The 26,562-nt window shown below is 39.3% G+C and overlaps 1 protein-coding gene across 1 annotated transcript in view; it reads right to left on the reverse strand.

Annotated features, from left to right (window-relative positions):
• The window catches only part of MYO3B (myosin IIIB), a 463,809-nt gene that overhangs the window by 253,766 nt on the left and 183,481 nt on the right, over window positions 1–26,562 (reverse strand). The window contains exons 9-16 of the mRNA XM_089690537.1: window positions 22,919–23,015; window positions 19,799–19,915; window positions 16,684–16,788; window positions 14,238–14,321; window positions 11,586–11,788; window positions 9,501–9,599; window positions 8,158–8,272; window positions 5,297–5,423 (exon numbers count right to left, since the gene is read on the reverse strand). Coding sequence (XP_089546663.1) covers window positions 5,297–5,423; window positions 8,158–8,272; window positions 9,501–9,599; window positions 11,586–11,788; window positions 14,238–14,321; window positions 16,684–16,788; window positions 19,799–19,915; window positions 22,919–23,015 — 947 coding nt within the window. The remainder of the gene's footprint in view (window positions 1–5,296; window positions 5,424–8,157; window positions 8,273–9,500; window positions 9,600–11,585; window positions 11,789–14,237; window positions 14,322–16,683; window positions 16,789–19,798; window positions 19,916–22,918; window positions 23,016–26,562) is intronic.

Below are 26,562 nucleotides of genomic sequence, written 5' to 3' on the forward strand. Positions count from 1 at the left end.
GCCCCTCCCATCGGGCGTTCTCAAGTTCTCCTAAATCTGGTGAGTGCATTTGATGTTGGTTTGCACGGGTGGAAGGTGGAAGTTTTTTTCTTTACATTAGAAGAATTTGAAAAATTTTTTTGCACAAAATATTTTTTTGAGATTTCTGAACTTTTGTTGTCTATTAACCATGATGGACTTCACTATTAATATAATTTTTTATATATGTTTGCACTTTGTATATTGATTTGATTTAAAGGTCTATGTTTGCGCTGTTTATTTATATTTATCACATTTTGTGTTCACCACATTGCACAGCAGCAGGATAGATCCTGTAGTAGGGTGTTTAACTTGGCGCAGGAAGAATTTTTTAGTTTTTTAGTTCTTTTCTCTTCTATGCCTTTCTATTCTATTTTTTTCAAAATTCGAATTTAGGAAGACAACTATATTATTTCTATTCTATTCTTTCCTATGCTATTATTTTATGTTCCATTTTATTCTACTCTGTTTTATTCTAATCTTTTTTATTCTATTTTATTCTTTTGTAAATTCGAATTTCGGAAGATGGGTTTATTCTTTTCGAATTTCAAATTTTGAATTTCAGAAGACAGCTATGTTCTTTCAATTCAATTCTATTTTTTTCTATTCTGTTCTTTTCTATTATTGTCCTTTCTATTCTATTCCTTTCTATTCTATTCTTTTCTATTCTGTTTTATTCTATTCTACTCTTTTACAAATTTGAATTTTGGAAGATGGCTATATTCTAACATTAATACATACAGTCTTTGAAGAAAATCAGCAATAGTCAACAATATGTTTAAATTTCAAATTTGTTTTTGAAGTTGATTTCATTTTCAAATTCATTTCGAACCAGATTTGAATTCAGATAATTTGTTATGTCGGATGAAATTTCATTATTTCGTATTTGTTTAAATTCATTACTATTCTCATTTGGAAATTCAGATACATCCGAATCTCTGAACAACAAACATTTTGTATGAGTTTCAATTTGGAACAAAAGAACCGCACATGACTAGTCTGGAGACCCCCATCTAGAGGCCAGGAGTGGGCCAGTGCAGCGAGCTGCTGTACCTAAGGTTGAATAAGCCTGAAGAGCCTGTGGTCTGGGAGTCCAGAGAAAGAGAGCAGCAGTTGGCTTAGTATTTTCATTACATGTTTGCTAATAATGCTTTGTGAATCTGAAACTCCGGCATGCAAAAATACTGACAAGAGAGACTTTGTTTTCTTTAAATTTGTTCAATAATAGTGGGCCAGGAAGATTGGACAGATTGGACTGACATGAACAAACCACAGATTGGACTGACCTGAACTTCATACAAATGCATCTACCACACTGAGCAAAAAAACCCCCATCTCACGATGTTTTAATGTGAATGTTGTGCAAGGCACCTTGCCATGGTCATGCACTTGGTGAATGACTTCCTTTTGCACACCATCCTTGTTCGTTTCATTGCACAGGTACAATTGTTCCATATGAGTATAGTGTATGTATAGTCAAATGTTCAAGTACTATAAAATCATGGTAACCAACTATATTCATACAGTATTTACCACATCAAAATATCTCAAGCCACTACAGATGTCCAATATCCTTATCTTCATCATTTGGTTCAATCAAGAAAAAAAAATCAGCCACTAAAAAATAATGCTGACCATACATTACTTGATACTGTGAATGACGCACCACATTTTAGCAGGGAATTATTTGAGAGTACGAACTAAGAAACTAGCAATTTTGAGCACAATATCATCAGCAGCATTCAAAGCACTGTTCCAGCATGATAGTAAAAGCACTGAGAAAAAAAGCATTTCAAGTAAGAAAAGAGCATGATCCTTAAAGCTGGGAATAAAACTCATGATGTTAAGGGTGAAATAAAGTCATGGATAACTTGACAAGACTTACACTTCTGGTCCATATAGGACAATCCATTAAAGGAGCAGGGAGCTTGAAACTAATATTTGAAGGAGAGTTCACTCACCCATTGGCTTCTTTCAGTATAAATCCCACTGACTCCAGGCAGGGCAACTTGAACCTTATGGGAAAATAGGCAGCTGCTCTGCGTCTACTAGTCCAGTGAGCCTAGCAAATAGAGAGCCATTTACAGCTCTGGTTCAGCCACTATTAGCTGAGGGTGACAGGTTTAAAGGTTTTGAAAGCATTTATGTGATATATTTTTGATCCAACGGTCATATAAGAATGCTTAAAGGATAAGTTCATCCCCCATTAGCTGTCACAATTTAGAAAAAATGCGGCCGTACGAGGCTGTACCTGCCCAGCCATGTCACAGTGTTCTGTGAATGGGAAAACTACAAATCCCAACACCCTTTGCAGCTGGCAGCTTGCAGTTCTCAGTGAACTACCACAGCGCCATTGAGCTCCGTGTTAGTTCATTGATTCTTCCTGTCAGTGTAAAACTGTCTGCTTGTACGAGGTATGAGTAGAGAGATTATACTGACTATATGCAGGAGACCTGCATGGCACCAGCGATCTTCTGATCACTGGTGTAATGCTTTCCAGGGTTTTATAACAAAAAATAGTACATTTTATATTTTTTTTACCTGCAATAAATGTGCATTTATTATTTTTTGTTAAAAGGTGAATTTACCCTTTTAAAGGATACATTCACCTTTTGTAACATCTTACAATTGTACCGCTCCCCCACACCCACCCCGATCCCTCATTGTGACAGCTAGCTCGTACAAGCAGACAGATTACTCTGAGAGTCTGCTCCTAAAACAAAAACAATAATAAATGCACATTTTATACCTGCAATAAAATGTGCATTTTTATTTTTTGTTAAAAGGTGAACTTATCCTTTATAAAGGCTAAGTTCACCTTTTGTAACATGTTACACCTATATTCAGAGTGTTCCATGTAACATGTTACAATTGTATCAGCCTCCACACTCCACTGATCCCCCTATCTCTATCACTTTCTCTCGTCTCTCCCTCTGTATATAATTGGTGTTGGCCTTTTTTTTTTTTGGCAGTAATGAAGAGATGCAATGATAAGATGTTGGCCCTGGACCTGCCAATGTTTTAAAACAGTTTAATCTTCAGCAGCAAGCTCTCTGCATCTGAGTTGCCACGTATGCCCATCTTCCATAACTGATAAAAGGAGCTCTCTATCCTTGGCTGTAAGCAGGCCTACATTATGGGCAGGAACAGATTTCCAGCACTGGAGCCTGCAGGCGCACAACCTTTGCCACCCAAAGCAACACCCTTCTGCTAGGACTATATTCTTTATACAGAGTATTTTCTCATTTTCGTGTTAGAAAAATGTGACAATGTGTAAGTAATCATTTAGGACATGATCGAATTGCTACTGGGGAAAAAAAGTGTGGGTAATAGCTATACAAGGAAATCCAACTCTTTTTCTCTGTCACCCGTGGACACTGGTCCACTTTGCTTAGGCAAATCCAGCACCAATTACAGAGAGTGCCACAGGCAATGTGAAGTAAGGCAAGGCTTGGAACCCCTGGGAGTATACATCTGTAATGGAAATATTAGATTTGGGTGGACTGAACCTTTACTGAATAATATGAACAACAACTCAAATTCCAAAAAAGTTTGGACGCTGTGTAAAATCTACATAAAAACAAAATGCAGTGATCTGCAAATTTCATAAACCCATATTTTATACACAATAGAAAATAGAAAACATCAAATGTATAAACTGAGAAAATGTACCATTTTAAGAAAAAAAAAGTCATTTTGAAATTGATTGCAGCAACAGATGTCAAAAAAGTTGGGACAGGGCAATAAAAAGCTGGCAAAGTAAGTGGTACTATCAAAGGAGAGCTGGAAGAATATTTTGCGACTAATTAGGTTAATTGGAAACAGGTCAGTAACATGACTGAATATAAAAGGAGCATCTTATCAAGTCAGAGTGTCTCAGAAATAAAAATGTGCAGAGGTTCACCAATCTGTGAAAAGATGTATCTACAAAATTGTCAAGCAATTTCTGAAAAATGTTCCTCATTGAAAAATTGCAAAGACTTTAAATATATCATCATCTACAGTGCATAATATCAGGGGTGGACTGACCATTTGGAAACTCGAGCACTGCCTGAGGGCCCGTGGTCAGTAGGGGGCCCCATGAGATGCCCCTGATACCTTTTTCATAGGCTTTTTTGAGTTTGGGCAAGGACACAGGGGTCCCATGATTTGTCAGTCTGCCCCTGCATAATATCAAAAGAGTCAGAGAATCTGGAGAAACTTTGTTTGCAAAGGACAAGGCTGAAATAGAATATTGGATGCCCATGATCTTTGAGCCCTTAGATGGCACTGAATTAAAAACAGGCATGATTCTGTGATGGACATCACTGCTTGGACATCACTCAATGGACTGCTTCCAAAAATCACTGTCTGTGAACACAGTTTGCTGTGACATCCAAAAATGCAAGTTAAAGCTCTATAATGCAAACAAGAAGCCATATCTAAACCAGAAATGCCACCATCTTCTATGGGCCTAAGCTCTTTTAAAATGGTCTGTTGCAAAGTGGAAAACTGTTCTGTAGTCAGGCAAATCAAAATTTAACATTCTTTTTGACACTCATGGGAGCCACATCTTCAAGACTAAAGAGGAGAGGAACCTTCCGGCTTGATATCAGCACTCAGTTCAAAAGCGTGCATCACTGATAGTATGGGGGTGCATTAGTGAATATGAAATTGGCAGCTTGCACATCTAGAAAGGCACTATCAATGCTGAAAGATATACCCATGTTTTAAAGCAGCAAATATTCCTATGCAGGCAACATCTTTATCAGGCCTTAGCAGGACAATGCTAAACCACTGCATCTATGACAGCAGCCTGGCCTCTTAGTAAAAGGCTCCGCAATCTTAATTGGCCTACTTGCAGTCCAGATCTTTCACCAATTTAAAATATCTGGCACATCTTGAAATGAAAAATATGACAAAGAAGACCCAGGACAGTTGAGCAGTTAGAATCCTATATCAGGCAAGAATGGGACAATATTCCTCTCACAAAACTCCAGTAACTGATCACAGACACAGGTCCTCAGTTCCCAAATGTTTACAGTGTGTTAAAAGAAGAGGGGATGCTACAACATGGTAGATTTTACACAGCGTCCCAACTTTTTTGGAATTGGGGTTGTATATTTCCAGGTCCTAGGACATACCATTTAGGATAAATGTGAAATATATTTTTATACTTAAGCCTACATTACATTCCTGGTTTCATTCTCTTGTAGTTAAGGAAATGAAATTGCTAATTAAACATATTATCAGTGATATACAAGCACATTCAGTCTTTATGCTGGATGTTTCATTATACCATTTTCTAAGGCTTCTCCATCCGGAACCTCACTCTTGTCTGTCTGATGTTTGGAAGAAATGGCAGTAAATTCAATGTTTCCTGTGTTTAGTATTCCAGCCAGAATCCTGTAGACTGAATGGACCTCCTGTAATTAAAGGTGAAAGGTACAAGACATGTATACAATCTTAGACAATAGCTATACAGGGACAGTAAACATATTACTGGTCTATTGCAGGAGATTCCCATTTTAGTAGTAATCACCTTTTTGCAATGGCGTTTTAATATTTAACAATACTGTGTTTCTGAGATCTAATCTATAAATAGAGTACATCTCAAAGAAAAGAGCTATTTGGCATATAGCTGTTTACCAATTAGATAAATGCTAAGGCTGGCCTTACACCTATGCCTTGCTGTAATGCATGTATTGCCACAACTATAGAACCCTATTAACAGAACCCCATTGTACTATAGGAAATGCACCTGCTTTCCAGCACATCAAAACACAAAGTAATGCACTATGTCTTGCACTAGTCACCATACCTTGCAGTGCACTGCATTGGGAAAAACAGTATAGGTGCATTTTCTGATGCATTGGTGACTCATCAAAATGAATGGGCTTCTTTAAAGTGTATTTTATCCCAACAAGATTTTCTGATATGTGCCTGTTGTACTATGTACTTGTATTAAAAAGTATCCTGTTCTCTTTGCATTGCTTCCATTGTGTGAAATTCTGGGTGTTACACTAGGGTGGTTGTGCGCTCTCTGTTTTTCTGTTTTGTTGTCCAGATACTGCTTGTCCCCCGCTTTCCTAGTTCAAACTGACCACGCTGAGCATGGAAGCACATCCATCCCAAGGTGGTCAGTTTTCCTCTTCTCATTCTGCTTGGGAGCACAATTTGCCTGTACTCCAACAATCAGACTTATGCTGACATGCCCCCTTGCACAGCTAATCAGTGTGAAGATCAATGCACTGCAGTTCCTCTGCCTCTTGCTGATATACCCCTTTGCAGTTTCAACCCCCAGCTCTCTAAGCCCCTTGCCACTGAGAACAGAGGTCATTTTATGGCTTATAAATAAGAAAAATAGTATTTATAATGTGTGTGTGTGTATATACAGTATATATATATATATATATAGTGTCAAATCATTGGATTCAGGTGTTCCAATCACCTCCATGACCACAGATGTATAAAATCAAGCACCTAGGCATGCAGACTGCTTCTACAAACATTTGTGAAAGACTGGGTCGCTCTCAGGAGCTCAATGAATTCAAGCATGGTACCGTGATAGGTTGCCACCTGTGCAATAAGTCCCTCCGTGAAATTTCCTTGCTACTAAATATTCCACAAATGACTGTTAGTGGTATTATAACAAAATGGAAGCAACTGGGAACAACAGCAACTCAACCATGAAGTGCTAGGCCACATAAAATGACAGAGTGGGGTCAGCGCATGCTGAAGCGTACAGTGCACAGAAGTCACCCATTATCTGCAGTCATTACCTAAAGACCTCCAAACTGGAGCTCTAGAGAAGTGTAGCCGTGTTCTCTGGAGTGACAAATCATGCTTTTCTGTCTGGCAATCCAATGAACGTGCCTGGGTTTGCAGTTGCCAGGAGAACGGTACTTGCCTGACTGCATTGTGCCAAGTGTAAAGTCTGGTGGAGGGGGAATTATGGTGTGGAATTATTTTTCAGGGGTTGGGCTTGGCCTCTTAGCTCCAGTAAAGGGAACTCTTAAGGCGTCAGCATACCAAGACATTTTGGACAATTTCATGCTCCCAACTTTGTGGAAACAGTTTGAGGATGGCCCTTTCCTGTGCCAACATGACTGCACACCAGTGCACAAAGCAAGGTCCATAAAGACATGGATGAGCGAGTTTGAGGTGGAGAAACTTGACTGGCCTGCACAGAGTCCTAACCTCAACCTGATAAAACACCTTTGGGATGAATTACAGCAGAGACTGTAAGCCAGGCCTTCTCGTCCGACATCAGTGCTTGACCTCACAAATGCGCTTCTGGAAGAATGGTCAAACATTCACATAGACACCCTCCTAAACCTTGTGGACAGCCTTCCCAGAAGAGCTGAAGCTGTTATAGCTGCCAAGGGTGGACCAACTCAATATTGAACCCTACGGACTAAGACTGGGATGCCACTAAACTTCATGTGCATGTAAAGGCAGGCGTCCTAATACGTTTGGTAATATAGTATATATTTATATATATACACACATACACACACACACACACACACACAAACATTTAGCCTTACATTTCTATCTAACTGAATTGGTTGTTTTACAAACTAAGGGTTCACATACTGTATACTTTATAGGAACACATGTTCAGACTGTCACTTCATCCAACTGAAAATGGGCAGGTCATGTGTCATCATAAATCAATGGATACCCTCAGAAAAATGACAGATGGACTGCATTGGACAAAACTCAGTGATATCTAGACTGGGATCTACAGTACATTCCTCCATAGTCTATATGTCAACCCACAAAGCAACAAGAACCAGTTAAAAGATGCCTCATTGCAAAAATTTACAAACTTGGCTTGGCTAATATCTTCTATGAAGAGGGAGGGAAAGCTGTAGCTGCTGCTAGCCTATCAGTGGGGCAACAATTTCAATTAACAGCTTCCAGCCAATTGTGTCATGTCTTTGGGAAAATGACAGAAGCTGATTTGTTGCCATGGGAAACATTATTTCCTTTTAAACTTGTGGTAGATAACTCCATGCTATCTATGTAGGTATACATCAGTTCTCTTTTGCCCATATTAAATATTGTAATACAATGAGGATTCATTTGGCTATTTAACTATTTTACTGAAAGCAAGATTTTGTCACCACAACATGGAAGCTTGATTGTACTTACCTCATTACTAAATCCTATAATCCTGAAACAATGCTGAATTGCCGCAAACTGTCTTCTGTAAGATTCTTTAGAAATGATATCCTGCATCACTGAACCTGCCTCATTGTCAATATATCTATTCATAGCAACAAAGAAAGCACACAAACAATAAAATCAGAGTTAAAAATACACTGGGCTTGTTCAGTAAGGCAGTGTAAAGAGAGCCTGTGATGCAGTGGTGCCTAAAGATGATCTTTCATGCATGTTCTGACCAAAACTGGCCGAGCTCTCTCAGGGAACAAAGCAATCAGATGGGAGGATCTTCCCAGCCGCTTTCTAAGGTTTGCTCTGAGATAAGCCACTTCTTAGATACCCCATGCTCCGCAACTACAAAAATGCATGTTGTCAGTTTGTTAAAGAATCTTGAAAAAAATCAGCATGTCCTAATTTTGCATGCATGGCTGGCCACAATTTAAAGGCTAGCTCCAGCCTTAAAACCATGTTACACGTGGTACCTATAACATATAACATGGTGCTAAGTAGACCCCCACCCCAAAACAGACCCCTTCTGACAGCTTGCAGGTGTTCTTCTCCTCCTGCAGCAACTGTCAGATTTAAAATCAGAGTGGCTGTGCAGGGCTCCACCCATACAACCACATCATTCTTTCACATGGATATGTGAATGAATAAACTACAACTCCCATCTTCTACCACAGTGGTGCAAAGATAGATAGATAGATAGATAGATAGATAGATAGATAGATAGATAGATAGATAGATAGATAGCCTTTCTCAACCTTTTTAACTTAGAAAAAACTATCAGATCTCAGGGAATCCTAGTTTAAAATTATTTTTATACGAAATAAGAGTAAATAAAAGAATAAGGAATGCAACATACTTACTGTATTTGAAATCCTGGTCTGATCAATGTGACCAATTTTTTTTCACAAATATTAACTGAAATAATAATGGCTAAAAAAGTAATGCAGACCATGAAAATCGCAGTGCTTCATCACATTGCCGATCAGCGGAAATGTGCCCCCCTACATTGGTAGCCAGGGAAGTGCCCCTTACACTGATGGTCATTGAAGTGTTCCATTACATTAGTGGTCAGTGAAAGGTTCCATTGTATTGGTGGTCAGTGAAGAAGGGCCCCATTATACTGGTGGATAGAATGCCCCTTACGTCGGTAGTGGGTGGGAAAATACCACTGGTGTCAGTGATTACTTATCTGAGAGGTAGAAATTGCGCATTGCTCAAGGAACCCCTAGAAACCTCTGGAGGAACCCTGGTTGAGAAAGGCTGAGATAACAAATAGATAGATAGATAGATAGATAGATAGATAGATAGATAAACTGCTTTACCTAGGAGGCTTATTTTCTGGTAGGTTATATTCGGAAAGCTTTTTATGGTGATAAAGTCCAGCATAGATGTAGTAAAATATGTGAAAATTTTTCTCCCCACTGTATGAAATAAAAGAGAAAGCATATTGAAGCTTTATAATGCAATGCTCAATCAAGCTAAAATGTTGTTGTTCCCTCTCTAGCCTGCATTAAGAATTAATATTTTCTAATAGCGCAAGTTTATGTGCTGAAGATTTCATTCAATAACTACTTTTTTCAGTAGTTGGGTAAAGCATACTTTATGTAAACTCACTAAAAGTTTAAATGATACAAAATTAGCCCAAATACTGTTTTATTTCTGGTTCATTATTTCATTAGTTGCACTTCATTACTCTCTTCCATTATAAAGTTATTATTATTATGCTGCTGGAAGAATCATTTTAACAGCCCTGTATGGTGTTCTAGAGAGAAGGCTAAAAATAGTACCATAATTCTCTATATTTACAACTCTGAGCATTAGAGGAGAATTGTTTCTTATACTGATTTTATTATGCAACAAAATAGAGTGTAAACGGAAACTACTGAAGGCATTTGAACAGACTGAATGCATATATTTAATCAGCATTTTTATCATGCACTATGTGTCAGTGTATAGACAGCAGTGGCTAGTTAGTGTGTAGGAGCCTTGGCAGAAATAGGAAATTTTTTGATGAAGAGCTATAGATCTAAACTTAGAATGAACAGGCCTCCTGTAACTTGATTCTACAGCGGTTCACTGCTGCCCTCTGTATGACCCACTACTTAAGACATTTCAATATTCTCTAACAGCAGGGGTCCCCAAATACATGGGCCACAAAATTTTTTTTACAATATATATTTGCAGGCTGAAAAAAATTCCCTTCAGAGTCCTCCTTACATTTGGGTCTCCATCACAGCCCTCCCTTACATCAGGGTCTCTATCAGAGTCCTGCACTTACAACAGGGTCCCCATCAGCGTCCTCCTCACATCATGGTCTCCATCAGAGACCCTCCTTACATCAGGATCCTCTTCAGAGTCCCCCCATACACCAGGATTCCCAGCTGTGCACATTAGGATACGCCACTCACCCTAGCTGCGATCCAGATAAAATCTTGTAGAGGGCTGAATGTGGCCTGTGGGCAATAGTTTGGAGACCCCTGTCTCACACGATTGTGTTACAGTATATTGTGGACTACGGTAAAAGTTAACAGGGTGTGAGTCGAATGATTGTCAGATGTTAAGTAAAATAAAAATGTGCACTTTGAAATGAAGCACACATTGCCCATACACTCAAAAGGACAATCCACACAAATGTGATATTTTGGGTATAGGTGGATCTTGATGGACTGAGTCAGTCCCTGGTTTATTATGTTTTGTTTTAGAGGGATTGCATGTTATTCAAGCCACGTATTGCCTGATTTACGTTTGGGTGTTTCCATCCATTTATGTGTGTTCTAGCAACTCCTGTTGCATTCTCCATTCTATAAAGGGAATGGCCACAGCAGTGGTGCAGATCTGGAAACTGAAGCACAAAGATCTCACCAACTAGGTCCCTGAAATATATAAGATATTGTCAGGTGCTTTAACTCTCCAGTGTTTGTCTAAAACTAAAATATTTTAATTAACTAAAATATCAGTTTTAGGTGGACAGACCCTTTAACAGTTGGCAATCTGTTGAGTGTTTTTATATTTTATCAACATAAGCTCTTCAAAAAGTACAGTAACAGTATAACAGGATACAAAACTGATTTATCAAACCAAAACGTGTTTATATTTTGTCTTAATGTGAATGAGAATAAGCTTTGCATAAAAACTAAGCTTTGTTTTTCAGAGTACTCGTATTGCCCCACAACAACCAACTACATACATTATATACAAACTTCCATTACCTAACTTTCTGCTGTATGTATTACGCTGAAAGGTTAACCTGGAGAATTTAATTTTTTTTTTTATTTCAGGTCTTGGTTGTAACTGCAATCTGTACAGTGTAAACAAGAACATACAGTAAACTCTCCTATGGATAATGTGGGCAATAGACCCATTTTCTTAACAATCAAACCCTGTATACAGTGCAGCCATCTACTTACTTGGACTGTTTAATAACCCGAGATTTCTCCAGCAGGTATTCAGAGATCTTTGCACCCATTACCGCCCCTGTTGGTGTAAACATCATTTCAAGATATTTTCCAAACCGGCTGGAGTTGTCATTGATAACAGTGCAGGCGTTTCCGAAGGCTTCAACTAAAGGGTTAACTTGTAGGATCTTTTCTCGCAGAGCTCTATTATTTGCCTGTGAATAGAGTCTTGTTACAATCAACTCTCCTACCAGCTTTGTAGAAAGTTCTACGTAAGATGCCATAACAGTGTAAAATAAAGACACATTTTTTGGTTCTCAGGATGTATACTATGGATAGGAGCCAGGCCCAAGGGCAAGGGGGAGGGCAGGATGGCCAGCTGCCCCAGTTTCATGTTGGGGGGAAATCATAATGAATAGATTTGCTTATGAATACAAATATGACATAATGTTTATATTTTAATAAACTTTTTATATCCTTTTCAATGTTTTTGCATTTGTGTCCAAATAGCAACTTTAAAAATGTAAAGAGGTGCCAGCACAACCATGTGTCCAGTGCTAAAACTGCAAAAGTCTTTTCTTAATGTATTAGCTACTTAACATTTAATTCATAGCTGAATGATCTGACAACCCTTCACTTCTCCCTAATCTATGCAACCACATGCTACACTGTGACTGGCATTGTCAGGACCTGGCTCTGAACCTGCAACTTCTGCTGTGTTTGGCAGTGATTCTTCTTGCTGAGACACCTGAGATGCTGGACAGCTCACTGCCTGATTCCTTAGGCAACCTTTCTCTTGAATCTTGAATCTTTTGCTCCTCCTAGGAACTTCCTATTTTAGTAATTTTAGTCATGCCTTTGCTCTTCCTGTTTGCCAGAATATTGTGCTCTCTCCAACCAGTATATTGCTCTTTTCTCTCCTGCTGCCATTCGCTGCCCCTTGTAACCAACCTTTTGCTTGTTCCTTGAATACGCTTCTGCTTGATCCCAGCCTGCAACCACTTGTTACTGACCACAGGCTTGTTATTTGACTAGGCTTCTACTTGATCCCTACCTGCTATATCTATTACTGGACCCCGGCTTGCTCACCTCCTAGTGTTGTAATCCCGAGGACTGTGACCTGGTACTAGCACGCAGAAAAACCAATCTTCACCCATCTTCACCACCTGGTGAATACCAGCCAGTGCTTAGATCCCCCCTTCCACACACACACCTCTAGTGAGCCAACATCATCCACCAGAGTGACCTGCTTGTATATCTATCCTGATGGTCAGTGGGAGCATCTCTACTACTATAGCTACTGGCTTCCAAGCCTGACCCCTGACCGTGTTCAGTCTTTTGTTTTGTCTCTGGCCAGTTTGGTGCTATTCACAGTTAGTCCAAGGAGACTGGCAGGTGCAAAGAACAAACAGCTGGAAGGTCCCACAACATCACTTCCCACTTCTAGGTCAACAAGAAACTAACTGGAAGACCCGAAGCTACACAGTGTTGCTGAGACAAGTGGGTTGGCAGCTGGGTGTGGCAGGTGGCAGTTACAGATGATGGGTGAGTTTGCACATTGGGTATGGAAGGGAGTGCAGTTTGGCATCTTTGCCCCGGGCCATGGATGACCATGTCATTTCAGTGATAAGAGTTCTTATCAAAAAAACACTCAACCCCAGCAACACAGAAAAGGTGTAGACAATTCTTAACTTTCATCAGTTGTATTGTGAGTAGTAGTTTTATCTGGCTGAATTACCTCTTGATAAACCTGACCTGATTTACTAAAGAATATGCATTTTACAGTTTCATCAATGTACAACATGAGTCACTTCTAAGGAGTAATCCACAAGGGTATGACTATCCATGGGCTGTTTTACTTGAGAGGTGTACAGTGGCAATATTCCTTGTAATCTTTATCCAGGTTGTCACCATCCATTTTAACTAAGTGTGTTATTGTGGAAGCATCAGATGTGGGGCTAAAAAATTGGCACTGCCAGGTGATACTAAACGTTCAGAAAAGTTGTTTTTGAGACCTGGCCGCTCACAGATTGCCACCACAAAATAAATTACAGGTCCTCTACATCTATAATACATTTTGACTTTGGTGCCAGCTTTGAGAAGTTACATAGTTTACATATGTATCCCTGTCCTTGGCATTTTTATTTCTGTGGTGCTGGTGGATCAGAGGAAAATTCAAAGGAAATCTATTTCTAGTAAAAATTTGATTTGTAAAGCATTTGGAAGGTTCCCAGCTTAAATGCCTTCTACAACACATCCCTAAAATACTAAAGAATCACTTTACCAATCCAAGCAACGCTTTAAAACTTAGACTGGGGTTTGAGAATGTTGAGCAGTTAAGGACTAAGGTGTGTGGCCAATGAGTGGACCAACTTGCAGACTGAACACTATAGTGAGTTTAGTAGGGCGTGGAAAAGATCCCCCCAATTTTTATTCTTTATTTGTACAGTAGGATGATGTGGCTGGAAAAGTGATATATTATATCAAAAGAGGTTTGTATTTATGATTTTCAGAATTGCTGACAATGTGACAAGTGATTTTGCACTCAACAGTCTGTTCTGTATAAACTGTAAATAACCAGTTCATGATATGTATCCAATGTTCTATTCCTTCTAGTAACAGCTTTGTTTGACAAAGGACATATGACGTTGGTTAAGGCCATACCTTTCCGAGGTAGGTCAGATGCTGCACGATGAGATGAGCACTTTCTGTTTTCCCTGCTCCACTCTCTCCACTTATAATAATGCACTGGCACAAATCACAAATAATGAGAAAATTACCATCATATAAATGGCTGAGCCAAGTTACAAAATACAAAATACATGCTAGTAATATCACGGCCATTATGCATCATTTTTTTTTTTTACTTTTTACTTTTTTTTTGCTAAAAATAGATGAAACTGAAATATCAGACATTAGCCCTTATCCAAAAAAATCCCACAAAGTGGAGCTTGAAGACTCCAGGTGGGAGGCAGTGGTACTCAGAAAGGACTTGAAGAACCCTTTATGAATACTGATATTGGTTAATATTGTGCCTCCTGTGAGAAGGCACATGCATTAAGCTCTACCTAATAGAAGATGAGCTGTCTATAACCCGGGACAAAACCAGAGACAATAGTTACTGAATCTCTCTACACAATGCCACAATCATTATTCACAGCAGGCACACACAGAAGAAACCCACTGCATGAGTTCATGCTGACAGGTTTCAGTGTTCTGTTCAGACATATCCAATCTCCAAGGGTACCTCTAAAAATAAGAGGACAACATTAATTTTTGTGGAGACCAGCTTTTTTTAGTCTAGCAAAGCTGACATTTTTAAACGTTTATGTAAAGCCATTTTTTTTATATTTTTAAATGGAAATCAATAGTTAGGACCTCTGTCTCGTTTTGTTATTTTCAATAGTGTCCTGTCCTAGAGACAGAACAGGAAATTAAACAAGATATCTCGAAAGTGAGGAGATATCTCTTTTCTTCCGTTATCATCTGAACATGTATGTATATTAGTTGCTTTGACAACTCAGATGTTTTGGCCTTCCCATCACTTTCTGTACCAAAGACAAAGGTCACCAGGACCAATAGTGAGGGCAGGAAAAAGCAGGGAAGGATCTAACAGTCTATCCAAAACAAAACAAAAAATACACAAAAACGTTTGACTTTATAAAATGTACAGACTAGCTTAGCTCTAGTTACTATGGGTAGTACATCAATGCATTGCATGGGATGTGTAACAAATTATAAATGGTTGCTATGGGTTACTGTACTTTGCTCATGAGTGCTAAACTAAAGCTGGCCATAGATGGATAGAAAAATTGGAGTATAACAGCGCTAGGTGTCTAGTAATTAATCAAATAAGTGTATGGATTATAAAGATATTGTTAGTAAAGCTGCTAGCATAGAAAGTAAACCTCAAAACACTTCGGATAATATGTCATAAAATATGCAGCGCTTATAAACAGGTCTCAAGATCCACAGAAACCTGATAACATACAATTGTTCTAAATTGAGTGTACAAATGAATATAAAACATATATAACTCGTGACTTCTGTGGTGCATCCACGGTTGGAGAACCGGAAAAAAGTTCGTGACTCTTGTGTTGGACAAGCTGAAAGAAGTTTGCACTAACCAGATATCTCAGCACATGGAGCATGGAGTAATTAAGACCTACTCCTGGTACTCTGAAAGGAAGCCACTGGAAGGGATGATGTCATCTGATATCTCGCCACTAGATGTCATGTTCCCAGGACAGCAGGAGGATGATTCCAGAGATGCACATCAGCCAATAAGGAAATGAATCCAGCAAGCCAGCCAGCAACACATTTTGAAAACGTGTGTGTGACACGAAACGCGTCAGTGAGGTGCCCCCCCACTGTCTGGACACACCTGTTAGCTGCCCCTTGTTCCTGTGTACCTTTATTTGTAAGTGTGGTTTTTCTTATCATTGTGAATTACTACATAATAAATGCAATACTACACTATCAAAGCTTCTGGCCTGTGGCTCTCTTTTTTGGAGGGAGCCTGGGCTTTTTGAAGGTGCCTGGTTCCTCTTGGTCTCCTGTGTGTTGCTGGCTGGCTTGCTGGATTCATTTCCTTATTGGCTGATGTGCATCTCTGGAATCATCGTCCTGCTGTCCTGGGAACATGACATCTAGTGGCGAGATATCAGATGACATCATCCCTTCCAGTGGCTTCCTTTCAGAGTACCAGGAGTAGGTCTTAATTACTCCATGCTCCATGTGCTGAGATATCTGGTTAGTGCAAACTTCTTTCAGCTTGTCCAACACAAGAGTCACGAACTTTTTTTCGGTTCTCCAACCGTGGATGCACCACAGAAGTCACGAGTTATATATGTTTTATATTCATTTGTACACTCAATTTAGAACAATTGTATGTTATCAGGTTTCTGTGGATCTTGAGACCTGTTTATAAGCGCTGCATATTTTATGACATAGATGGATAGAAATTTGGCCATTTCAGCAGGGACTGGCTGAATTTCAATCCATGTGTGGCAACTCTCGCTTACCTAATCCTCCATCTACCTCATTTGTGTGGCTAATCAAAGAAAAACTGTTCATCTATGACCAGCTCAATACTATGGTGTTATCATACCTGATCTTTGCTGAAAGTGACCATTCCTTGATATGCAGCATCTGCAGTTGCGAATATATGTGGAGGGTTTGAGGCACGTTTGACTCCATGATACAGCTTGGAGAACTAAACAAAGAAAACATTTGAAAATTTACCTCCATTGTATGTGGAAAAGTGTCTAGGTATATTAAAAATATTTGTTATAATTAATTTTTAAAAATGTGCATGACTCTGGTCTTAGGCTAAGTTCTTACAATATATGTGGGACTGTGTATAATCACACACTTTCCTGCTCCAACAACACACTGCTGTTAGCAGAGATGTGGGGGTGCCATTCATTCTTAATGGCACCCCCGCACAATGGAAACCACAGCACTTTCTCCTATGTATTGTATTATGCAGTTTCCCTGCTGTTGCAATTTTGGAAATGGTGCAGGGACCTTTTCCCTGTGTTTTACTTCTGTGGTTTCTCTGTGGCCCACACAAACGCAGCCACAGAGAAACCACAGAAGTATTAACCTAGCTTTATTAATAACTACAAACAGGTGATTTACAAAAATGTTAATTTTTGGATTTAAACTACTGCATAGTTTCACATTAAACTTAATGTCATATTTAAAAAGACAGGATTCCAGCTATATGAATAAAGGCAAAAAAGTGACATTTTGTGTTACTACCAATATCATGTTATCAAAGCTTTAAGAGTGCTATTTAAAAAATATTTTCAAATGAATAACAGTTGTATTGCAAATCTTCTAAGCACTCTTGCATAGCAGTAAGATCATTTCAGTGTCACTATCAGGTGTGATTATTTTGTCAAGGTGTGAAAAGGATGGGTGCCATTCACTTTAGTTAGCTCAAAACAAGAACAAATGTATTACACATTGCAATATGGAAAGGAAGGCAATGGGTGAATCAGAATGTTCCCAAAAAACACCAGACTAGTCTAAAATCCTTTCCTAATCTCTCATTTGACAAAGTCTATATGTACCTTCTGAAAAAAAAATAGGCTTGCTGGATTCCACTGGGTTTTGGCCTTTGAAAATTAGGGTTAGAGCAGTAGTTTTCAAGGCAGGAGAGCTGAGAAGGTTCCTGTGTACTTCCCTGGACTAGTCATTCACCATATCTCTTGTTGGGGACAGTTACAGTTACTTCCTCTAGGCCAGTACTCTTTAACCTCCAGCAGCCAGTAACTTCAGAATGACCTCCCAGTAGGGGAGATCCCCTCTTTACATCCAACCAATAGGCCCAAGGCCTGGGGATAGAGACAGATCTTTCACAGTCAGAGTACATATATACAAGACACTAGATCACCTGTTGCTTATATCTTCAAGCAATTAAGCTGACTAGCTTCAATGAAGCTGCTTACAGTGCCTCCCAACAGGGGTTTTGAGAGAAGTCCAAGTGTGCAAGAGAAGCAGTGGGAGCACCACACCATAAAGCCGGCCATACAAGGATTGAAATGTGTCCAGTTCAGCTGGGACTGGATGAATTTCTATCCATGTATGGGCAGGCTGGTTGCACACAAGTCGATCTAAACTCCAAAGAAAAATTAATCAATTCACATTAGAGTGGTACAAGGCAAGCAATGTGTTTTGGGAGGCAAAACACTCATCCTTCATCAGGACTTATACCTGCTGTGACTGGACCTAACAAGTTGCTAGTAATTGTATGTGTATAAACAAGAGCAATATTGGCAGTATTGGCAGGTAACATATCAAGGGTGTGGTGCTCTCACCACTTCTTTTCACTTAGATATTTCACAGTGACATTCTCACGTAACAGAAACCACCAAGAAAAGAAACAGAAGATAAAGTGTCCCAATTATTTAACAACTCTCCCAGCATGCATCACCAGAACTCCTAAGCCTGCTGATTGACTAGGTTATTAAGCATTCTGAAGCAAATGCAACCTCTCTTGGCTAGCTCCTACAGCAAATGTCAGAGGAAATACAACCCATGCTCAATGATTACTCCTGCCAGGGGCGGACTGACAACTCATGGGGCCCCTATGTCCTTGCCCAAACTCAAAAAAGCCTATGAAAAAGGTACCAGGGGCATCTCATGGGGCCCCCTACTGACCCCGAGCCCTCGGGCAGTGCCCGAGTTTCCAAATGATCAGTCCGCCCCTGACTCCTGCTAAGTACAGATAGGCAGACTATAGCTCATTGCTTCCTACATGATCACCAAAAAATACAAAACAGCAAAAATGCTACATCCCTATACCCGTATTAACAAAGTTAGAGTACTGCCATGTAACTATGTAACTATTACTGGAAGCAGGACAATTACAAGCTGTCCCAACACACATGCACACACGCGCATGCACACACAGTAAAACTCTTATTCTGTGCCTTTTTAATGTATATAAATGTCAGTATGTAGCCCTTTGTTCATTGATGCCCCTATACCTTTGTCTGTAAATGAAACCCTACAACTCCCAAATCTAAAGTGTAGATTGTGTCTGTGTCCCTGACACCTAATTAGCTCCTTTCAGCAGAGATGGGGATTCAAGGTGCACATGTCTATTTACCATAAATGTATGCACCCCCAAAATGCCAGTCCAATGAGCCACTATGGAGTTTCCATGGGTGGAGACCAAGGCATATGTTCTCCTCAACAAACCTCCTAATTCCAGTTCTAACAACAAAGATGGGAGATACTTTGACTTTTCTTTACAAACTGGAAACATGCTTAAAAGTCTCAGGGATTTAATGTTTTGGTCTACAATTGCACATGCTTATAGTAACAGCTCAAAAGACAAACTCCAACCAAACTCAAATTGTACATGTTTTTTGTAGGGAAATCCCGACAACTTATTTTTATGACAAAGCTAAGATCCACCACAGACTAGTAGACATACAATGATCCAATAAGGAGCCTGTGTATGTAAAATGGAGCAACAAAAAAAGAGAAGATGTTGCCTGTAGCGTCCTTGAAAGCCCCTGTTTAACATTGCCAGTACAGGTTAGAGAATAAAATAAAAAATTTGACTGTTTGCTACAGGCATTGGTCCTATCTTTCTTTTGCTTTAGATTTTATAAATCAGGCATATTGCTATGTCCTACTTTTCCTATTTTGACATATTTCCCATGTTTCCCTTGAGTATAATCATAATTTTTATTGTTGTTTCTTACCTGTGGGGAATAAATGCTGAGATTTTGGAATGGATTTAAAGCTATTAGAATATCTCCAACATATGTGTAAATCTGCAAGTCAGCAAATCGTGTCTGTAACTGATGTACAATGGTTTCCTGAAAAAAAAAATGGACAACTATATAAAGATGACAGCTGCACAACTAAAATACATGTTCATAAAATATGGTAGAGTTTGCAAAAGAAAAGAAAATGATGTACCCTCTAGGCAACTTTTTTCATGCCTCCATTTTTGGTTTCTTAAGCCTCAAATCTTTATGCCTGTTCAGTTTTTGTATAATACAAAATACTGCAAGGTAGATATCATCGAAAGAAGCATAACATATGAGGCTTAAATGAGGGCAGATGATAGCAGTGACAATCAATTAGGCCAAAATGGTACATCAACACTGGTTATTGCATTCAGGCCTTGCGTAATGTGGCAGACCTTAAAAAACATGTGAAATGTACATGCTACCATACTAATTAAAACTAAATAAATGAAACCCAAAGTAAAATGAATAAGTGATCAATAGTGGAATGATCTCCAAAAGGGCTCCAATCTGCTAAATTAAAAGTAAGAACTACAAGGGTGTTGCTCACATCCAAATGCATTCCCACATTGCCAGATAAAACATACTTCTGTATGAATAATCAGTGTACAAAATATCATTAGATATAATCATAATGTAAAAAGCATTTCTACAAGTGTGATAAACCAATCCCCAAATCTGTGAACATAACATCAAATGTCCAAAACATTTCAAATGCGTAAAGTTCGAAATATTTTTTTATATATCCAAGCAGTGTCTTCCTTCACTCTGGTATTATAAATCCACACCAGCAAGCTAGTGGTTCCCACCACCTTTCCTCCAATGAACTCATCTTAAATAATGGGCCTAAAACCTTTGTTGTTAGGTCTAAATCTGCAAACCTGTTCTCTAACTTTGCTCCCCTGCTGAGACAGCAGTGGATGCATTTGCCCATTCAACACCCATGTGTAGAAAGCCTTAAAAAGACACTGTTACCTTGCTCAAGCATACAAAGTGACAGTATCTCTGTAAGGGAAAACCCTGATCCCTATATACTTACTTTACCTGTGCTCCCTGGCAGCTCTTTACTCCTCTACAGCTGTTGCTTTGATTGACTGTGTTGGAGAAGTACCATCATACAATTGGTCATGTGACAGTACTCGAGTCTAGTGATTGGCTTCTAGGCCTGGGCACCATTGCACATGTAGGTCACATGCACTTCAATACCCATTTATGCAGGGTATTGCTTTCTGCTTTCCAGTTATCCCACTTCTCATATGTTGCTTCCATTTCTTGCCCTTTTCAGAACTCTAGACTTATCTAGATGACCTTTACCTGAAGGACACTTCTCTCTTCCAGCTTTTGGCAGATGTCCACAGAAGCTCCAGGCTTAATTTCGAGAAAATACTATTCTTTCTGCCACATCCTACACTCAAGAATTGAGGTCAAAGAGACATCCCACAATAAGATTCTCAATGAGCGTTTTAGGCCTCATGGTAGCCTCCTTTGAAGCTGTACAATTTTCCCCTTTTCATTCAAGACTCTTCCAACACAACATCTTGTAGACCTAAAAACAAGCATACTCCTCTCAGCTTACCTATGCTCCTGGCCAGCCAGGAAAGAAATTGCCTAACTTGGTGGATCTCCAGTGCAGCCTTAACATTAGAAAAATCTTTCCATCCTTATCACTGGAAAATGATAACAACAGTTGCCAGTCTTTCAGGCTGGGGAGTCCCTCACGGTTCAGGGAACATGGTAACCTGTGGAAGTCAAGCTTCCCATCAACATCCAGAGCTCAGAGCAGTTTGGATAGCTGTGCAACACTGGACTCTCCCTTCTGTGAGGACACCCATTCAAGGTGTAATCAGACAATGTGGCTTACATCAACCTACAAGGGACCTCCAGGAAAAAGTGGGGAGGAGGTAGAGTTTTTAACACTTTTTGGTACCCCCTTGAAATCACCAATTGAACTCACAGGCCTGGGATGTCTGGGACCCAGAGAGACAAATTGTAACAGATATTGCTCCCGCTACTTTTGGTAATGAGGGTTCCCCTTCATTGGGAAGAGAGCTTTGGGGTAGAGCGATTAGGTGTTCTACATTTTGCACAGGTAGAGGCTCCTGAGGAGGGGAGTTTTGGGATCTTTCTCTGTGAAAGTAAATCTTTCTCTCTTGTGATATGAAAAAAGTGTGTGACCATGCAGGATCCTGTGCCCGAAGCAACATTACAGGCCATCCCCACAGTGTGGGGGTCCAATTACGGCTCCCAAGGTTTACCAAGGTTAGGTTGATCCAGATACATTGCTTCTCTATTTGTGGCAATAGAAGGCAGTGAGGAGCTAACTGAAAAATCCTAAGATAAAATAATAAAATAAAATTTAACTAGCTAAGCTAAAAGTAATTTCTCTGTGAAGAAGCGGCCCATTACCTTAGAACACTAACACAAAACTGAGGATTCACAGTGTCCAAGCACCTGAAAATATAACTATAAGCAAAACATTTTTTAGTTTTGGATAGAATGGAGAGAGATTAAGGCCCCTGTTGGATTTTTATTGCTGTCTGTGCCCCTGTTAAGGAGTTTCACCCTCTCTATTAGTCCTGTTTACAATTATCACTGAAAGTGAACGTAAAAAAAAATCCCTCTTCTAATGGGGACACTAGTTCTGGTTACCTGTGGGTCCCCAAGGAATTTCCTTTAATTTGCAGGGATTTCCTCTCACTTCCTGTTTGGCTATGGGACAAGAAGTGAAGGGAAATCTCTGCAACTGTACACAGATAGTGAAAAAGAATCTGACAGGGTTTATAACCCTCCCTTACTCTATCCAAAATAAACAAAAAAAGTTTTGCCTATAGATCTACTTAAAGATACAAGCTTAGAACTCAGGTCTCTATGAATACTTTGTGTCCTGTACTGTAAGATAATGAACATTTTAAAATTTTATTTCTTAGACCTGTTCATAATAAATACAAACATAAAATATAAAATATATTCAAAATCACTAAATAAAGTGACTTTATAATCCAGAGAGGTCTATTTGTCTACTTTCTGACTCCTAGTACAAAGTGCTATATGTGGTTTACACAAAATTACCTCATTAAGAACTTCCAGGTTGACCAAATCATCATCAAGGCAAATATTCTCCTTTGTCTGCAGGACATAGGGCCGTCTGGTGTGCATTCTCTCATACCTACAACATTAAAATATCTCATATAAGAGCACCGCAATGGCAATTTTGTTTCATTATTACACATACAGGCCATAAAGTTATTTTAGGAACCATGACCTTCAATTCATTCATTTCAAGCGTTATGTCTTATATTTGACCACTGAACAGAAATTTAGTTGCCACAATTCAATTTATTATTTTGTAAGCAGATCTATCATATTCTAGTTTATCTGATAATGGTTGCAAATTCATCTTCCTTTAATGTTACCTTTTAAAATGACACAAGGCTCCTTCGAACGGACAGTCTTTCCTGAAACATGACTTCCTTTAAATGTACAATTTGTATTTGCGCCGAATAAGCTGAGATGTAATCTTGGTCTTTATGTTACGGAATTAGAAGCAAAGTCATTTTGTCTGCTAACTCTGTGTAATCTGATTATACCCCAAATCTTGAAACTATTCAACTATTAAATTAAAATAGGCTAACAGCTAAACAAGACTCTGAGATTGTCAAGGCAGCGCTGCCGAAGCAGGAAAGCGTGTTTTCTTTACTATGCATATTTTTTGTGTTGAATTATAAACCTGGGGGTAAAACAGTTTTAGGACTCCAGCAAAGCAGCCTCCTGCTGTGCAGCAATAAGCACTGATCCACAATGAAGGCCTCTGACAGATACGTTGCTTATGGTGGCAGCGTGGTCACGTGATTTGATACTTCTAAGACAAATCCCAGAGCGCTGTCAACTAATTGCATTAATACTGACCACCTTCCCAAGGTGAAACTCAGCCAGGTTGCTTCATATCTGTATTCATATTGTAAACATTTCAAAAAGATTTGAAGGACAGATGTCTAACAGTAAAGCAGGATAATATGACAAAATAAGCAGCTGATTAAATCACTAAATGCAACCAATTTTGTGCTTCAGACCCAGTATTTTACCCCAGACGGTATTGCTTTTTGTTAACTAAAACTATGTTACTGGGCTGTATCATAAAGTCAGTTTAAAGTTTATCTCCAGATTAATTTTGTTTAAATTTTTATCCCCACTTCCAGTGTAAAAATGAACCATGGTACCTACCCTCTTTGTACTCCAGCTCTGTCCCTGGCTTTCTCTTCAATCCAGGACTGGCAGTCATCTTCGGGCAGTACAACAGTCATGATATTCTGCTCATTTGCAGGGAGCCTGACTTGTTTATATGCCCCTAGGGCATACTTCCCAACTTTTGAACTTCAGAATGAGGGACAATTTAGGGAGGAAGTGAGCCGTGGTGAGATTAACGTGTCCCTGAAAGATGTGGGCATGGCCAAACTCTTAACGGTGTGAGGGGCTTAAGGTGCATGGTTAAACAAAACCCAGGCTGAGCCTACCTTAAGGGAGAACTTCATTAAAATAGTAAGGGACTATATATAGTTACATAGTCTGGCTGAAAAAAGACAAAAGTCTATCCAGTTCAACCATAGGAAAGAAAAAAAAAATTATAATTCTATACCCACAGTTGATCCAGAGGAAGGCAAAAAAACTCCAGCAATGCATGATCCAATTTGCTCCTGCTGGGAAAAAAATTCCTTCCTGATCCCCCAAAAGGCAATTTGATATTCCCTGGATCAACTTTACCTATAAATGTTAGTATCCAGTTATATTCAGTTATATTCTGTGTATCCAAGAAACAATCCAGGCCTTTTTTGAAGCAATCCACTGAGCTGGCCAGAACCAACTCTTGAGGGAGTCTATTCCACATTTTCACAGCTCTCACTGTGAAGAAACCTTTCCATGTTTGGAGATTAAATCTTTTTTCCTCCAGACGTAAAGAGTGTCTCCTTGTCCTCTGTGATGACCACAGGGTGAATAGCTCTACACCGAGTTCACTATATGAACCACTGATGTATTGATACATGTTGATCATATCCCCCCTTAATCCCCTCTTCTCAAGAGCAACTGACAACTGTTGAAACAATGAACACATTGGAAAGAAGAATGTAGTGTAGAGTATTGTGCATATACACTCACCAGCCACTTTATTAGGTACACCTGTTCAATTGCCTGGTATTACAAACTGCTAATCAGCCAATCACATGGCAGCAACTCAATGCATTTAGGCATTTAGATGTGGTGAAGATGACTTGCTGAAGTTCAAACCAAGCATCAGAATGGGTAAGAAAGGGGAGTTAAGTGACATTGAACGTGAAATGGATGTTGATACAAGACGGCTGGTCTGAGTATTTAAAAAACTGCTGATCTACTGGGATTTTCATGCACAACCATCTCTAGGGTTTACAGAGAATGGTCTGAAAAAGAGAAATTATCCAGTTGTGTAGATGAAAAAGCCTTTTTGATGTCAGAGTTCAGAGGAGAATGGGCAGACTGGTTCCAGATGATAGAAAGGCAACAGTAACTCAAATAACCACTTGTTACAACCAAGGTAGGCAGAATACCATTTCTGAACACACAACATGTAGATCCTTGAAGCAGATGGGTTACAACATCAGAAGACTACTCTGGGTAGATAGGTGTACATTATAAAGTGGCAGGTGAATGTAGTGCAGGAGTGTGTAAGGCAGAGCACAGGAGTTGGTGAATGCTGTAGTCAGTGTCGGGTTTAGGATAAATAATGCAGACTGCAAGGGTCCAAGGTGTACAATGCAATGTGTTCAAGGATCAGGTGTATGTAATGCACAGAGGGCTGAAGTCATTACGAAGTCATTACGCAGGCTGGGCTTACATTACTTAAGTACTGACCAGTGCTCACATGTGATTACCTGAGTACTATTCAGTCCTGCCAGGAGAAGGAAAGGAAGCTACCATGATATCAGAGGAACAGCTAGAAAACTTCAAAAATAAAGGTAGGTATAGGGGTTTTAAAAAAATAATAGAGAGGGCCTTAAAGGGTGGAGATAGGCTGGTGGAGGTAGACCTGTGGGGGCTAAATGCCTGGATTTATGTTTTAAATAAAAATAGTGGATAGCAAAAGCTAAGCAGTCTGTTTATCAGTATTTTCACCGTTGATTCATCCATTTTTCTAAATTAATCTTATGGGAAGATGTGTGAATCTTGGGCAAACGTTGTGTAAATCTTGTTAAAAAACACTGATACATTGATACCGAAGAAGAAAAGCTGATCCACCATCCCGCTATCCAATGTAACCACCTCAGTAGCCAATAACTGGGTGAGGATTCACTCCAGAGACAGGGCTTTTATTCAAAAGAGAATCTGGACCCCTTGTGGTACCCAAGGCTTCCTGTGCATATAGAAGTTGGTTTGATGAAGTAAACTGTTTAAGCAGTTTAGCTATAGGCCACATTCACACCTTCACTTTTTGGAAATGCGCACAGAAACATGTTTTTTGCACTTGTTTTATGAACATGATCCCGGAAACATGCGAAAAAATGTGCCATCGCAATTCTTAATGGCACACCAAATGTGTGTAGCAGTTGTGTATACAAACATTCAGTGCAAAAACACGTAAGGTTCACGGCCAAAAAAAAGATGCAGGAACTATTTTGCTGCATTTGTGATGCGAAGGGCAGCCCATTCAAGTACAACACATGCACAAAAAGAGCAACTCATTGCCA

This window comes from Staurois parvus, unplaced genomic scaffold, assembly GCF_062004578.1.
Source record: "Staurois parvus isolate SC_StPar_1 unplaced genomic scaffold, SC_StPar_1.0 ptg000530l, whole genome shotgun sequence".
In the NCBI taxonomy this organism is placed as follows: Eukaryota; Metazoa; Chordata; class Amphibia; order Anura; family Ranidae; genus Staurois; species Staurois parvus.